At 35.7% G+C, this 17,618-nt stretch overlaps 1 protein-coding gene across 3 annotated transcripts in view; it reads left to right on the forward strand.

The window, feature by feature from the left end:
* LOC121390456 (ephrin type-B receptor 1-B-like) overlaps positions 1-17,618 on the forward strand; it is a 138,048-nt gene that overhangs the window by 114,425 nt on the left and 6,005 nt on the right. Inside the window, exons 8-18 of one of the 3 annotated variants that reach the window (XM_041522275.1) lie at positions 6,377-6,458; positions 6,960-7,053; positions 7,964-8,016; positions 10,257-10,304; positions 11,477-11,527; positions 12,453-12,608; positions 13,657-13,904; positions 14,933-15,031; positions 15,833-15,946; positions 16,486-16,680; positions 17,116-17,258. In XM_041522275.1, coding sequence (XP_041378209.1) covers positions 6,377-6,458; positions 6,960-7,053; positions 7,964-8,016; positions 10,257-10,304; positions 11,477-11,527; positions 12,453-12,608; positions 13,657-13,904; positions 14,933-15,031; positions 15,833-15,946; positions 16,486-16,680; positions 17,116-17,258 — 1,283 coding nt within the window. The remainder of the gene's footprint in view (positions 1-6,376; positions 6,459-6,959; positions 7,054-7,963; positions 8,017-10,256; positions 10,305-11,476; positions 11,528-12,452; positions 12,609-13,656; positions 13,905-14,932; positions 15,032-15,832; positions 15,947-16,485; positions 16,681-17,115; positions 17,259-17,618) is intronic. The other 2 variants (XM_041522276.1, XM_041522277.1) reach the window with 2 other exon arrangements.

The raw sequence follows: 17,618 nt of genomic DNA on the forward strand, positions 1-17,618 counted from the left end.
TTTCCATATTCATCTGTCATTATTCTTCATTTATCTTCAAAAAAACATATTTCGTTAGTGTTTTTGATCTTTTTATAGTCTTTTACCACCTGCTCTTTATTTCCAGAGTTCTTCAGTCATTTACAAAGTTTTTTGTTTGGTTTTTTTTTCTGTAGTCATGTTTGTTCACCTCCTATTTTGTTTTTAACGACCCATCTTAATAAACCACTGAAATGTTATGCTACTTCAATTAAATGAACTTCAGATGTATTTCTGGACATCTGTAACTCTTCAGCAGTGGTTAATAACATTATTGTGCTAATAACACCTCTCTGTACTCTGTACAGACAAAAAGCCTGTTGTGCCAAAAATTAGAACTGAAGCCCTGACAAAATTATCCCTGTGATTTTCTGACGAGCACAAACTTTCACATGTTAATGTTTGTTTTTGTTCAACGACAATGCTAGAGTGAGTGAGTAAGTATTTTTAACATGCCCATATACCAGTAAGGTTTCAGGCATGTCTGTCGTGGGGCAAGTCTCTGGATAGCCAGTGGCTTGGTCCAGGACAGAACACACCCCTAGAGCACATTGATTTATTTACCATGAGCTGTTGGATCAATACTATGACTGAAACACATCAAACAAGTGCTAGATACCACCTCCCTCTCCCTCACCTTCCCCCTCTCACCCTCTCACCCCCTTCTCACCCTCTCTCCCCCTTCTCCCCCTCTCTCCGCCCCTTCAAACTTCCACACTGACATCACTTTGGATGGCAGATTCAATAAAGAACTGAACCTTTTCCTGTCATCGTGATGGTCTCTTGTGATCCAAGCCCGGAACCTGCTCAGCATACATGTGTGTGTGTGTGTGTGTCCAGACTTTCCGCGTGACATCAGCAACGCATTGCCATCAGCGTAATTCGTATCCTCGAAAAACACTTACTCGAGACTGGGCAGGCTGGGAAGGCAGGCAGGCAATGACAGAACATGCTGTTAAGTCCTTGTCGTAAAATAATGTGAGACCTGCATGGAATCGTTGATTCAGGAGCACAAATTGTTGCGCTGGAGCACTGCGTGCATACGATTCCACACAGACTTAGATAATGGCCGATTTGAGACCGGTGGTCTCGGCCATAAACCGCAATTGATGGGAGTAATTGATCGGCAGTACTTGAGATTTTTTTTTTCCTTTTTTTTTCTTCGAATTTTCTTTTCTCTTCTTTTATTGTCTCTTCTCTTCTCTCTCTCTCTCTCTCTCTCTCTCTCTCTCTCTCTCTCTCTCTCTCTCTCTCTCTCTCTCTCTCTCTCTCTCTCTCTCTCTCTCTCTCTCTGTCCTTGTCACTCTCTCATTGTTGCTTGGAAATGTGAACAAAATTTGAAAGTCTATCGTGATGGGGTTTCATTAAACTAAATAAAGAAGTGATTTGGCATATGACTAGCTGTGTTACTACAGCAGTTTTCAGATGAGTTGTGTTCTGACGATTTAGCCACACTTGAGGTTTGGTGCACTTGGGTTTGGGTGCACTTTGGTTTTGGTGCACTAGCTGTTTAGTGCACTGAGTTCGCAGTGCAACATAGCTGAATATTGGCAATTTGTCGAGTATTACGCTGTTGAGAGATGTAATAATTGGTGGACTTATTTTGGTATGTTGGATGTGCAGTGTAATTTAACTGCAGATTTGGAGTGGTCATTTTAAGACATTATTTTGGAGAGAGTTGATAAAAGGAACTGTAAGTGTGTGTATCTGGTCTCAAGTTATTAAATTCCTTTCAGCTTTTAATCAGTGTTTTTGTTCATGTGTTTTCTAGCCAATTTCAGTCTTAACAAACCATGTACCTGTCTGTACATCCATCCATTCATTCATCCATCTGTCTGCCCATATAATGACAGCAGTAAAGTGTCACTTTATTTGTCTGTTATTCCATCCACCTGTCCATCCATCTGTCCTTCTATCTGTCCTTCCATCCATCCATCCATCCTTCCTTCCATCCATCCTTACATCCATCCATTTATCCATCCATCCATCCATCCATTCATTCATCCATCCATCCATCCATCCATCCATCCATCCATCCATCCATTTTTCTGTCCTTCCATCCACTCATTTTCCATCCATTCATCCATATGTCTGTCCATCCATCCATCCATTCATCCATCTGTCCATCTATCCATCCATTTTTCTGTCCATCTATCCATTCATCCATCCATCCATCCATTTGTCCGTTCATCCATCCATTTGTTTGTTCGTCCATCCATCCATCCATCCATTTATCTGTCCTTTCATCCATCCATTCATTCATCAGGACATCAGCCCATCCATTATACAAATTAACCCTTACAATTTGTACACAATTTTATTATCATAAAATATACATTATTTATGAAATATGGCTATTTATAAAAAAATATTCCAATATTAAATAACATTATTTTAAAACAAAATTTTAAGTCAAAATATATATGAATATTCAACAGTGTGAAAACCTCTTTTTCCTTCTTCTTCTTCTTTCGTTTACTGCGTGACAGAATTAATCGGAGCGTTCATTTATCAAGATCAAGCTTCTGCTTTGACAGTCGTTTGACGTTCACTAATAATTTTTTTTTTCATCATGATTGCGCCACCGATTGTGACACGGTGTTTCGATCCAGTAGTCAAGCTTTCAGTGAGGACCAGTCGTCTGTAATCAATAAATCTCATTAAATTAAAAAAGCATATTTTTTCTGACTCATTCTGTCTCCAAGCCACGTGTTATCATGGCCTCCCCAATTTTTGTCGTACCCATGGTTCGAAGCTGAACAGGTTAATTTCATTAGAATAAATGTGATTTTTTCTTCTTATTTTTTTTTCTTTTTTTGTTTGTTCGAAACTGAACAGGTTAATGTCATCTGAATAAATGTGATTTTTTTTTTTTCCACTTTCAATTTTTGGTATTGTTGCATGATTGAAAGTATTTTGCAACAAATAAAAAAGATTAAAAAACCCCTGATATTGTGACTCGTTTTCTTTTGTTATGGTTCTCCAGTATTAGCTAGACATTTTAGGATTATTTACGAATAAAAGTATGTGATAATGTGAAGAGTTCATTTGGGAAAAAAAACATGTGTTTCTGCATCATTATGTTCTAGGGGTGAGATGTAGCTCAGTGGTACAGCGCTCGCTCGATGTGCGGTCGGTCTGGGATTGACCCCCATTGGTGGGCCCTTTGGGCTATTTTTCGTCAGAGCCAGTGAACCACGACTGGTATATCAAAGGCCGTGGTAATGTACTATCCTGTCTGTGGGATGGTGCATATAAAAGATCCCTTGCTGCTAATCGGAAAGAGTAGCCCATGAAGTGGCGACAGTGAGTTTCCTCTCAATATCTATGTGGCTGACTCCATATAACCATAATTAAAATGTGTCTCGTGCGTCATTAAATAAAACATTTCTTTCTTCTTTCTTTCATTATGTTGTATGACAGCCAGTAATTTTTGAGCATTCATTCATTCAGTCAGTCAGTCAGTCAGTCGTTCAGTCATTCATTCAGTCAGTCAGTCATTTATTCATTCAGTCATTCATTTTTCATCCATTTAGTTTTATTTGACAACCTGTAGTTGATACCTTTTTCATGTTGTTAATGTTAAACATTCATTTATTCATTGTTCATTCATTTACCTTTGTTTGACATTGAGTAGCTGATAGATTTTCCTTATTGTGTGTCAACAAAGAGTCATCTGTTCACTCATATATACATTCATTCATTCTGTTCCATTCTTCATCCATTTAGCATTGACGCCCAGTGGCATTAACCATGCTGCATTGTCATTAACTATTCATTCATTCATTCATTCATTCATTCATTCATCCATCCATCCATCCATCCATCCATCCATCCATTCTTTACAGTTTTTGATCAGTATAGAAAAACCCCTCATGTTTTAATAACGGTCCTTCGCACATGACTACCCATAATGACAATTCAAAGCCATTGTCTAAAATAACAACTGTTCTTAGAAACACTGTTACACCACCATCAACAGCCGAGGAAATTATTTCCTAATCTTGTTACATTCCCCATCTTGACCCCCCATCCCCCTTCCTTCCCCACCATCCTCAGCTATTACCAAATGATGGATGGGCAGCAATGAAATCACCAACATTGTCACCACACACAAACCCTGTCCGATCATTAAGCCTAAATTAATTACGCAGAATATTCATCGCAAGTAACGAAGTATCATGAAAGCTGTTGTAATGGACAATACTTTAAACCACCGACAGAAAAATGGAAGTAATTTAGCATATCTAAAACTTTGGATGCAATTTCCACTCTCGGTTTTTTTCCCCGACGAGAGAGTCTTTAAAAACCTCAATTACTCTGAGAACCGACTGATTTGCATTCGTAGAAAACATGTTGATTGCATTTGCCAGGACGAGGTGTTGATCGCCTGCCTAATGGCTCTCGTCTGCTATTTAGGTGATAATTGATTGAACCGCGATGTTTTTTCGTGAATAATTTTCTCATTTAGCTTGTAAGTTTCATACAGACGCAATTGATTAATTTGACAGTGGCGAGCGACTGCCATGTTGGAGGAATATTTCTTCACCCACTTGAGTTTAATTTTCATTGCAAATCGCAGAGAAATGGAAGTTTTTTTTGTTTTTTTTATCTTACCAGTCAAAAAAAATTGCATAATAATCAGAATTGTATGAATAATTGGTATGTGTAAGTTATTGGTCCAGTGAACAGAAACAGGACATTGAATGAAACCAATAAATGAATAGATTAACAGATAAATAAATAAATAAAAGTAAATAGTCTACAGCATATGTATTTGATTGGGTTATTGTTGCACTCAATGAAAATGGTATGTTTGATGTCTAATAGCTGATGATAAGATAAAAAAAAATCAATGTGCTCTAGTGGCGTCGTTAAGTAAAACAAACTTTACTTTTTACTTTCAATGAAAATGATGTACAAACCTAGGGAACAAAAAGTATATAAAATAAATGTGTGAATGTTGGAATTATTTTAGTTTTTGTGATTTGTGATAAATAACAGCTGGGGAAAAAACAACCATTTTTTAAATTAATCAGTGAAAGTAATTTTATAGGAAAATATGTGACAAGTGTGTAATAAATAATAGTTTGTTTTTTCTTTCCACCTTCAACATTTTGGTTCCATTTATATTTTTTTATAACTTATTTATGTTATTAAATGTTGTATTGACAGTGATGAATGATTTTCTTTTTTGAAAAAAAAAAAAAAAACAACCCAGTTTTCATTATTTGTTGCAAAATGTATTGATTTAAAAAAAAAAAAAAAAATCCAGAGCACATTGATAAATTAATCACCAGCTTCTGGATGTCAAACATTTGATAATTCTTCTCTATTTTTTTTATCTTACTTGGTTTTTTTTTATTTTCCTGATGATGTTAGTGTTTACACGGACAAAATGTTGAATATTTAAAAAGATTTTGATATAGATTTCATTTTAAGGTGGTTTGAATGAACGAACGAACGAACGAACGAACGAACGAACGAACGAACGAACGAACGAACGAACGCACGCACGAACGAACGTTTAACGATACCCCAGCACGAAAAATACACAAGTCTTATCATTTAATAATTGTGACATATGATATAGTCTTAGGAAAAAACTGCTCTATTTGTTCATTAGTAGCAAGGGATCTTTTATATGCACCATTCCATAGACAGGATAGCACATACATGTACCACAGCCTTTGATATACCAGTTGTGGTGCTCTGGTTGAGACAGGGGGTTGGGGGTATTGGATCATATAATTAAAGAATCTCAGACAAGCATTCTACTAATTGAGCTAGATGCCACTCCCCCACCCCCACACCCACCCCATCTCACCCTCCACACTCCTTACTGCAAAACAATAAGCACATTTTGTTGTTTTTAGACCCTTACTGATCCAAACCTAGGGAACCACATGTACACGTAGGTTTGAAATAACTTTGACTTTAATTGACCCATTTTTGACAGAGTTATGGCCCTTGAACGTAACAGATATCAATATTTCTTGTTTGGTTGTGGAGATGTACAGTTTTTGCAGTACTTTCAGAATGCTTGTTAAAACTGTACTTTGCGTTTGTAACTAACTATTCGTAACTACCGCAGTTCTCCAACTTAATAACAGCACCAACAGCAGTTGATGTATACATGTAGCTCCGATATGGATGGTCATATGAAAGCACATGCCTTGCTGGTGGTACATTTCTGCTGCTGGATAAAAATTATTGCAATCAGTCATGCTGTCAATGTGCTTACTTTACAGACCAAGGTGTATCGGCCCGCTACGCTATATGGCCCTATTATTTTATAATTCAGTATGGTGAGATTGTGACTTTGATGTTTAAAGTTTTTCTTGTTTTTGTATTCCAGGTTCGAGGACAGACAGATAAAGGCTGGGGAGAGTACAGTGATACATTGTTTGTTCAGTCGAACACTGGAAACAGCGACTATGGTAATAAACATCATATTGATACACGTTTTTAACTTAATTGACATCTTCTGACCAAATGTGCCAAAATTGCTAATAATTTTTAGAGTTCAGGGTCCGTGCTTATAAAACTGTCGTACACATACAACTTTTATGGTGTTGCTATGACATTAAAGTTTCGGACTAGACTTTTGAGTCTATAAGCACCAGGCCTGTTTAAGACCTGGAAGTTGCTTCTTTTTTCTTTCTTTTTTTCTTCTTTTTATTGAACCGCTGATGTTTTTATTGTTACATTTCAGTGGACCAAATTCACCGAATTGTGAATAATTTTGACAGTCCAGTGACCAAATTCACCGAATTGTGAATAATTTTGACAGTCCAGTGACCAAATTCACCGAATTGTGAATAATTTTGACAGTCCAGTGACCAAATTCACCAAATTGTGAATAATTTTGACAGTCCAGTTTAAAACCGGGTTATACTGTATTTTCAAAATAACTGATGTTTTTTGTTGTTCTATTTCAGTGGACACACCAATCGGAATCATCGCTGGGTCGATTGTGGCTGTTATTCTGTGCATGGCAATCGCCACCATTATGATCTTCATCCTGCTCAGAAGGTACACAAGAAATTACTTAAACTAGGGGGGGAAATAAAAACAGTGTCATATTTAAATGTGTTCATCATGAAAGGGGTTAAATGTAGATGTAGCCCAGTGGTAGAGCACTCGTCTGAGATACAATGGCTCACAGGATCGATTACCCACTGCGGACTCTGGGTTATTCCATTCCCCAGGACTGGTACATCAAAGACCATGGAATGTCTGACCTGTATGGGAAAGTACATACGAAAGTTCATTAGTTGTCTGTGTGTGTGTGTGTGTGTGTCTCTTTCTCTCCCTCCCTCCCTCCCTCCCTCTCTCTCTCTCTCTCTCTCTCTCTCTCTCTCTCTCTCTCTCTCTCTCTCTCTCTCTCTCTCTCTCTCTCTCTCTCTCTCTCTCTGTGTGTCTCTGTCGCTGCTCTCTTTTTCTCCATCTTTGCTTCTGTCTGTCTCTCTCTCTCTCTCTCTCTCTCTCTCTCTCTCTCTCTCTCTCTCTCTCTCTCTCTCTCTCTCTCTCTCTCTCTCTCGCTCTCTCTCTCTCTCTCTCTCTCTCTCTCTCTCTCTCGCTCTCTCTCTCTCTCTCTCTCTCTCTCTGCTTCTCTCATTCATTCATTCACTCACTCACTCATTCTTCTAACACATTGTCTTTGTCTATCGCCCTCTCCCTGTTCCTCTATCAATGTTCAAAATAACCATACTTGTATATTAGTCACCAAATTGTCGTAGTTTAAAATACGCTCTGTTCATTTCCAGAACAGAATGCCATTCATAAAGATCCTGGCTATTCGGGAACCTGTAATGTTAAAATGAATTTATTCAGCAACCGATTTGCTTACTGTGTCTAACTGGTAATTAATACTCAATTTTACACACAAATGTCAAACATAGTTTTACTTATTTATCATTTTATTGTCGTTTTGTTTTGACAGGAATCGACAAAACTGCAATGAGAAGAAAGATTGTGACACCCCATACAGTCATGGTAAATAATAGATGATATTTCAATATATATTTTTTCCCCCATTTCAATTCTGAACGAAGCTCTACAGAGTGTCATGGCGACATTCCATCAGAGGTCACCTTATTTATGACTATATTAACTTCATGGTTTTTCACAGAGCTCCAATTCTTTACTTGTTCAAGTTATTTTTTTGTTTTTATCCAGTAGTAATTCTCTACTAGTTTAAATGCTAGGCAAGTCGTTCAATTCTGCAGCATTTTCTTTTTCTTTAACCATTCTAATTTCTCTACATTAGTTTTTTAGTTATACCTAAAGTTCATTTCTTTTTTTATCACCGTCCTTGAATGCAAATTCAGGTTCTAGCAATAAACTTGTAAAATCTTATTTTTTAAGAATCTTTACAAGAAATGGAATAAATATCTTCATCTTGTATTTAAAACATTCCTAGAGATAGGAAATTAATTCACCATTTGAAACAGTTTATTTTTATTTTAACGTTTACTGAGGGAATTTTAACCAATCACTGTTCGCCGATTTGTTTTCTGCTGCTCAATGAATTAATTAATCTATAGCTCTGGACAGCAACAAACCTGCTATTACACTTTTTTAAATATTTTTTTTTTTACCTAGCTAATTTTGTGTAAGAGTGATTACAGTTTTACAGAAAGATTTTTAAAGAAAGTAGAAAGTTACACACTTGCTATTTTTGGGACCTCACATATGCTTTGTAGGCTAACAGTTATGAACTAATCAAGACAATTTTACCGACTTCGCTAATTGCCACTATTTATTTCAATTCCTTTTTTTCCCCATAACTATATAAATAACTGTATAAATAGGCAAAAGAGGGTTGATCGGAATGGTATGTCTTTGAAGATGTCTATTAAACCAGTGTTTTCCAATTTGCAAAGATAAGTACCAGTCATATATTAAAGGCTTGCATGGACGCTACTAATTTTTTTTTTTTTTTTTTTTTTTTTTTTTTTTTTTTTTTTTAAACATATCTTTCTATCAGCTACATAAAGTAAATAGTGGCAATCAGTATACAAAATTATTTTACTTGCGCTGTTTGTTAAGTATAACGTGTGTTATTCTTCACACTCGCCAGATTGAAATTATGTACGCTGTACGAGCGTGATCGCACTCACGGACCTAATGGGAAAATTTAGCGGGTTTCCTCTCTAAAACTATATGTCAAAATTACCAAATGTTTGACATCCAATAGCCAATTATTAATAAATCAATGTGCTCTAGTAGTGTCGTTAAACAAACCAAACCTTTTTAATTAGTGTGTTATAAAACAGTAATGTTTTAAAAATATATATGGTAACATTCATATTCACGTATCTTCCTAATCCAACATTTTCTAAGTTTGTTCTTCCTTTCAGTAATCATGCAATATTTGCCATCATTGCCCCTCAATTGCAGCTCTCTATATACCTTACTACCGCTTATTCCTGTAATGCAGCTCTATAACCTCCATTGCAGCTTATATCACCTCACTTGCAGCTTTAACCTCATCTATCATCCCCTGCAATTAAGTCCAAGGCAAAAACTTAATGTGGAGGATTAAAAACTTCATGGTATTGTTGATTGCTGTGGGCAATTGCAGGGGTTGACCATAGAGATGTATTCATGTATTCTATTCCTATTGGTTTTGTGATTCGGTCATTCAACACATTCACTTTTTTGTTATACAGTTCTTGTTGTCTTTTTCAGAATTTTGTTGTCTATATATTTTGTGTGACCCTGGTCTTGTAAAACTCTATATGTTGATATTTATTTTCTTGTTAGGCTCGTCAGGGTTATTCCATGTAGCACTGATTAAAGGATCGGTCTAATTCAGTGGACGTATTGTCCTCATCAGAGATCCCTTGCTACTAATGGAAAAATGTAGCGGGTTTCCTCTCTTAAGACTATATGTCAAAATTACCAAACATTTGACATCCAATAGCCAGTGATTAATAAATCAAAGTGGTCTAGTGATGTTGTTAAACAAAAGAATTTTTTTTTTTTCAAATACGATTTGTTATTTTAAAATTATTTTTTAATTAAAAAATCCCAAATTTTGATGCACTGTCTAGTGGTGTCGTTAAACAAAACAAACTATTTACTTTTTTCTTTTGACTTTAGTTTGCTAGTATTCTAAAACTTTATACAGAGAGTTTTACAATTCCAGTGGTCAGACAGTGTTTATGATTTGTTGTCACTGCTTTGCTTGTTGACAGGAAATGTACGAGTGTTTATTTCTTTCTCCGTAGTTATTCAGTACCCGCCATTGGAGTCCCACCTTCACCTCAATGGTGGATGTAAGTAAAATAGGCGACTTGTTTGCCACGTTACTCGTTAGTATCACAGGCACTTGACGAAAATATTTATATATTTGATGTCATTTATTTACCTTATGTTATGCATCTTACATTGGGAGCGAGGACGTAGCACGGTCAGTTTGGGATCAATCCCCGTCAGTGGGCCCATTGGGCTATTTCTCTTTCCAGCCAGTGCCCCACGACTAGTATATTAAAGGCTGTGGCATGCACTATCCTGTTAGTGGGATGGTGCATATACACAAATGTAAAAGATCCCTTGCTACTAAAGTGTTCAACTTTCATTTAGAAAATAGCAAACTGTGATGGCAGTACCTTATTCTTTTTACTAGTGCATATCGGGCTATTTTTCATTCTAGCCAGTATACCATGACTGGTATATCAAAGTGTGGTATGTGCTATCCTGTCTGGGATGGTGTGTATAAAAGATCCCTTGCTATTAAGAGAAAAAATGTAGCAGGTTTCCTATTTCAAAATTATCATGCATTGACAGGAAGCGGGGGAATAAGGTGGCATGTGCCCCCCCCCCCTTCTATATTCAGTAGCAGCAGTGATGGTTTATATATATTTATGTGTGTGTGTGTGTGTGTGTGTGTGTGTGCCCCCCCCACTTTTTTGCACCTTCCTACGCCACTGTCATGCTTGACATCCAATAGCTGATGATTAATAAGTCAATGTGCTCTAGTGGTGTCATTAAATAAAACAAAGAGTAAACATTTTTTAATAGTAAAAGGTTAGTAAATACGGTCTAGAAAATAAATATTGTCAAGTGCCTGTGTTAGTATAGATAACAGAGTTTAGACCATAAAACATATTTTTCAGAAACACTGACTTTTTTATGGAAGGAAAAGGTCATTATGTTTTTTTATGATATTAAATTAATTTTTTTGATCCAGGCCTTAAAAGAAAAAAAAACCTTGTGAACTGGGGATGAAGCTATCAAAAAAAATAATTAGAATTTGAATTCTAAATGTTTAAATGAAGTTAAAATTGGTCTTAAATCATAACCAGCATCATCAATGTTATTTTAATAATATGCTATTTAAAAAAAATAAAAATAAATCAAGATTTATAAAATGTAGCACTACTACTTTTATTTGGCATAATGGTTTTTGCAATCTAGCTGAAGTTGAGAACTTTTGTTTTTCGTTTAGTCATTCCATTTCCTTTTGCATCGGATCTACGTGTGTATAGAAATCCTGGTAGTAAGTCTCAGATTTAGGTTTTTTTAATACATTTTTCTTCCAAGGATATATTTTCTTTTCTCCAAATTTGGTATTTTGAAAACTTACTAACTGTATGGAATGACCTCGTGACTTTAATGGGAATTACTCAGAATGGGTGATGGAATAATATATTCATATCATACTAATCTGGGGGTTTCTTATTCATTTTTTATTATCTTTGTTTTAGATATTAGAATTTAAAATTTAAAAAATAAAATGAACGATTAATGTTTGATCAAAATTTACCTTTTAAAAAGTTAACTAAAATTGGATGTAAACTTTTGCTGGATGAGGATTTATTCTGTTAAATAAATAGTAATCTATAGGTGTAAGTTTTTTTGTTTTTTTTAAACTATCGTATATAAAAAAGGTATTTTCAGTTTTGGTGCAACTTGTTTTGGGATTTTGGGTTTTGTTAATTTATTAAATTACATAATTTTGTTTTTCTTGTTGCCTTTACAAACTGTTTGTGGTTAATTTGGTTTATTAGTGTTAAACCTTTTTCATTTTTACCCAATTATTTTTATTTTCCTTAATCCTGGTTTTGGCTGTTACGATAATCTTTCATACATTTTCATCATCCCTTTAATGTTATTCTGCTGTTATCATTGGTCACTGCTTCGATGTCATGTGATTCCACCATTTTTTGCTTGCATGCACAATCAGCCAATCAGATCCTTAGCTTTAATGTGCTGCTACTTTCCACATGACAGATAAAGCTTTCAAAATCATCAGGTTCAACTGTTTGCTTAGCTCATTTATACACAGCTAAAGTATACTCATACTACAGCTTAAACATTGTAATAGTCTTTAAAAATGTTATTACTAAAGGCTGATTTTGTTTGTGGTGTATGAAAGATTTAAATTATGCAAATGTGACCTTCTTTTTTGTTATTTTTAACAGTAACGATGCCGCTGTTTCCCTCTCCTGGCTCCATACACAGTTCAGTGAGAACGTACGTCGACCCTCATACATACGAAGATCCAAACCAGGCCGTCCGTGAATTTACCCGAGAGATCGACGCATCGCACATTACCATAGAGTCCGTGATCGGAGGAGGTAGGAATGTCATTCCCATAATGCACTAGTAATATTACATAATATTACTATTTAGCTGGATGTTTTAGAGGTTATGAAAATCATTTCCACAATGACCTAGTAACATCATATTAATGCCGAAAGTCGGGTAAATTGGAAGTGGTATGAATCGTAAATTTCCACATGTTACCATTTAGTCAAATGTTTTTAGAGATATGAATATCATTCCCACGATGGACTACTGACATACATTACTATTTTATTAGTCACTGAGAGAAAGTATGAAAATAATTTTTCAGGTCTTTTTATCTTGGAATATTTTCCAAATTCAATGCAAGGGATTTTACAAAAAGCTATATAAAAGATCAAAATGATTTAACAACCAATAAATTATTTATTTATTATATAAATTTAAATTATTTGGTTTTAGTGATATTTTTGTGAATAATTGTTTACAGTTATTACATTTAAAAATATATATTGTTTAATAATAACTACCTACGACAATACTTACTACAGGCAAGCTTTTATTTTACAAATTTGCCTTGATGCCCTGACTGACTTTTAGTATTCATTTACATTAAAAAAAAAAGACAATTTTCAGTTTCATTTAAAAACATGTTTTTATTGTAAGGTTGAATGTACAAGAGTAATTGTATTTATTCAGTTTAATATATATCTATATATATTTAGGAGAAAGCGATACATAGAGAAAATATGAGGGAGAGAGATAATATAGGATGTTACCTGGGTTGGGTGACAATGGTTCTAAAATTAAAAAGAACACACGCATTATGAAACATTATAGGGGAGGGGAGGAGTGTTTGTCAAGCGTTACATACTTCTTTTCAAAATATGTCTTTATATAATATTAAAAAATGGGCATTATTTACATTCAGATTTAGAATTTTTTACACCAAAGTTGAGAATAAAAAATGACATAGCCTTTGGTGGGAAATGGTGCCGATTATCGGCGTCTAGAAACATAGATAATATAACACTGAAACACAATCATTAGCACTTCTCTCCATCTTTGTACTACATACTGACACACTGTTTACATTTCCAGGAGAATTTGGCGATGTCTGCAAGGGAAAGTTACGTATCCCATGCCGACCCGAGATGTCGGTGGCCATCAAGACGCTGAAACCGGGCGCCACCGAGAAGAACCGACTGGACTTCCTGACGGAGGCGAGCATCATGGGACAGTTCGACGACCCCAACGTCATCTTCCTCGAGGGCGTCGTAACCAAGAGCAACCCGATCATGATCGTCACCGAGTACATGTCTAACGGATCACTGGATGCTTTTCTCAGGGTGAGTGTAAACACAGTGGGTGGTTAAATGCTGTGGTGTGTGCTGTCCTGCTTTTTAGAGAAATGATGAGGCTGTTTGTTGTATATGAGGAGAGGGAGGGAGGAGGGGGATAGAGATATGAGAAGGCAGAAGATGGGGAGAAAGGAAGGAAGAAGGGAAGACAATGGAAAAATTGAAATAGGCAGAGATAGAGACTGGCAAGGGTGAGAGAAAGAGAGAATATGTAAGAGGAAGAATATGAGGATAGAGAAACAGAGACGGAGAGAAAGTGAAAGAGAATATGAGAGATACATGTATAGAGAGAGAAAGACATAGAATATGGGAAAGAAAGAGCTACAGAGATAATATGAGAGAGAGATCAATAGATACAGAGAGAGAAAGAGATACAGAGAGAAAGAATATAAGAGATGAAGAAAGATATACAGAGAGAGAGACAGAGACAGAGAGACAGAGAGAGTATGAGTGAGAGAATGATAATATAGGATGTTACCCCAGTCTGGTGACGATGGTTCTAAAATTAAAAAGAACTTCTGTGTATAGCTTTTAATGGCAATGCAACAAACCAAATGCACTTTTTTACTGACCTGAGTTGCCTCCCCTACATTATAAATCTCTTACATCATAATATGAATAATAATGGAAAGACTGAGTCTTCAATAAATGAGATGTCTAATATTTAGCATCGTGAGAGAGAGAGAGAGAGAGAGAGAGAGAGAGAGAGAGAGAGAGAGAGAGAGAGAGAGAGAGAGAGAGAGAGAGAGAGAGAGAGAGAGAGAGAGAGAGTATATATATGGGAGACAGAATACAGAGAGAGGGATAGAGAAGGAAGAGATACAGAGATACATGTACAGAAAGAATTGAAATTGTCATGGGTTGCTTGCACATATTTATTTCAAAGACTAAAATCGACTTTGTGATGCACGAGTTTTCTAAGATTGTAGTTCTTCAGTTGAAATTGTGTCCAGTAGTAGCTATTGCTGTGCTAGTTTCTGCTGTTATCTGTATTAAACGTGTTGTGTTTATTCCAGAATAATGACGGCAAGTTTACAATCATCCAGCTGGTTGGTATGATGAGAGGAATATCTGCTGGGATGAAATATCTATCAGAGATGGGCTATGTACATAGGGTAAGTTCTTCAGGCTCAAGGTTATGAGTTAAATCTTAACAGGTATAATAATGTCTTCTTTGGGTAATAACAATTATTGTGATTTTTTCTTTATGCAGCCATTTCTCATTACATGTCTAGGATTGTGATTTTAAAAAATGTATCTTGTTTTTGCTTTTTCTTTTCTGACCACAAACAATGGCATGTTCCTTTAGGATAGTAATTTTCTCCAGTTTGCTTAAAATAGGTTTCATCTACTATTCAAGACACTGAAAATGGCACTGATAATTTTATTTTTTTAGTTTACCTTCTAAATATGGTAGGACAAAAGGGTTACAAAGTTTTAAAGATATTTTTATGTTACAAACATTTCAGAGTCAATATTTTCAGTTAAATATTTTGTAAGAATAAAATTGTATTTGTTTGGAGGTTTTGGTTGTGATATTTTTATTAGTGTAGGACCAACTATCTAAAATTGCATTGATTTAGTGATCTTGTGTAGGGATGGTGCATATAAAAGATCCCTTGCTGCTAATCGAAAAGAGTAGTCCATGAAGTGGCGACAGCGTGTTTTCTCTCTCTATATCTGTGTAGTACTTAACCATATGTCCGATGCCATATAACTGTAAATAAAATGTGTTGAGTGCATCGTTAAATAAAATATTTCCTTCCTTCCTTGATCTTGTGTAAATATCTTCTAATTTTTAAGTTTTAATATTTTGATTATGAAGAACACAAATGTTTTGTTTTTGAAATTATTATGTATTTGTTGATGTGCTTTATTTCTATATTATTCTGTTACTACTTACTTTAATTTTTCAGGATTTAGCAGCTCGGAATATTCTAGTCAACGAGACGCTTGTGTGTAAAGTTTCTGATTTTGGTCTTTCTCGAGAAATTGAATCAGATACGACTGACGGAGCCTATACTACCAAGGTAAAAATTAACAGCTCTTAAAGGTGCATATCCTAGTTTTAGCCAATAAAAATGGACACTAAGTTTATTTAATCTATGAACCTGCAACATACATTTGGATATGGTTATAACGGAGAGAAGCTAAAGTTTGTGATGTTTAAACAGGGAAATGCTGTCTAAAAATACCTATAGCTTGGCTACATAACCACATATTCTCAGACGCATGTGCGTTTTTAGAATTATGAAAAATACATTTTGGGGTATTGCAAAAACCTGGATGAAATCAATATTTGTCGTTCCAGCCAGTGCATCATGAAGTCACAGTGGTATATCAAAGGCCATGGTATGTACTATCCTGTTTGTGTGATGGTGCATATAAAAGATCCTTTGCTACTAATGGAAAAATTTAGTGCGTTGACTTTCTAAGACTATGTCAAAATTACTAAATATTTGACATCCAATAGCTGATGATTAAAAAATCAATGTGTGCTCTAGTGGTGTTGTTAAACAAAACACACTCTTTAACTTTAATAATCTCATATAATACGTATGTTTTTTAGGGTGGAAAGATACCAGTAAGGTGGACAGCTCCAGAGGCGATTGCGTTTAGAAAATTCACGTCTTCGTCCGACGTGTGGAGCTACGGAGTCGTGATGTGGGAAATAATGTCATACGGCGAGCGGCCATATTGGAACTGGTCCAACCAGGACGTCATCAAGGCGGTAGACAAAGGTTATAGGCTACCTCCACCAATGGTGAGTGATCTAGGGGGAGTAACTCCTAGTAGGTGACGACTTTGTCGACTAAAAATGTAAAGAAAATAAGAAGCTTTGGAGGTGTGGATATTTATTATCAGTGCGTCATCCCTCCAGAGTGTACTGGTTATGTTGTCTGGTGTAAAGTAGATCATATTATACGACGTGACGCAACTCGACTGTCACATATATGTAAGGTATTTCCTTGAAAATGTTCAAACGTGGACAAATTAAAGACAATTTTATTAGCCAAATACAAAATGTTATAACCACTTTGTATAAGAATGAGAAAATGGCTAATTTGGCAATGTATACAGGGTGAGTCCTGATTTAGAATGCTTAAACGCCTGTGTTTAAGAATGAAGAAAGGCTTTATAAATTGAGTCTGTTGTGTTTTATTATAGATAAATAAACATATGACTGATTGTGTTGTAGGATTGCCCAGAGGCATGTCACCAACTCATGTTAGACTGTTGGCAGCGGGAACGATCTCATAGACCCAAGTTCATTCACATTGTGAAAACACTCGACAAGCTCATCCGAGCCCCAGAACTCCTCAGAAAGATTGCTAAACCAAGGTAACGTTTGTGTAGTAGAGGTGGTATAAAGTGCTCCTATTCCTCAGAAAGATTGCAAAACCAAGGTAACGTTTGTGTAGTAGAGGTGGTATAAAGTGCTCCTATTCCTCAGAAAGATTGCAAAACCAAGGTAACGTTTGTGTAGTAGTGATGGTATAAAGTGCTCCTATTCCTCAGAAAGATTGCAAAACCAAGGTAACGTTTGTGTAGTAGAGGTGGTATAAAGTGCTCCTATTCCTCAGAAAGATTGCAAAACCAAGGTAACGTTTGTGTAGTAGAGGTGGTATAACGTTTGTGTAGTAGAGGTGGTATAAAGTGCTCCTATTCCTCAGGAAGATTGCAAAACCAAGGTAACGTTTG

This window comes from Gigantopelta aegis, chromosome 15 (assembly GCF_016097555.1).
Source record: "Gigantopelta aegis isolate Gae_Host chromosome 15, Gae_host_genome, whole genome shotgun sequence".
Taxonomy (NCBI): Eukaryota; Metazoa; Mollusca; class Gastropoda; order Neomphalida; family Peltospiridae; genus Gigantopelta; species Gigantopelta aegis.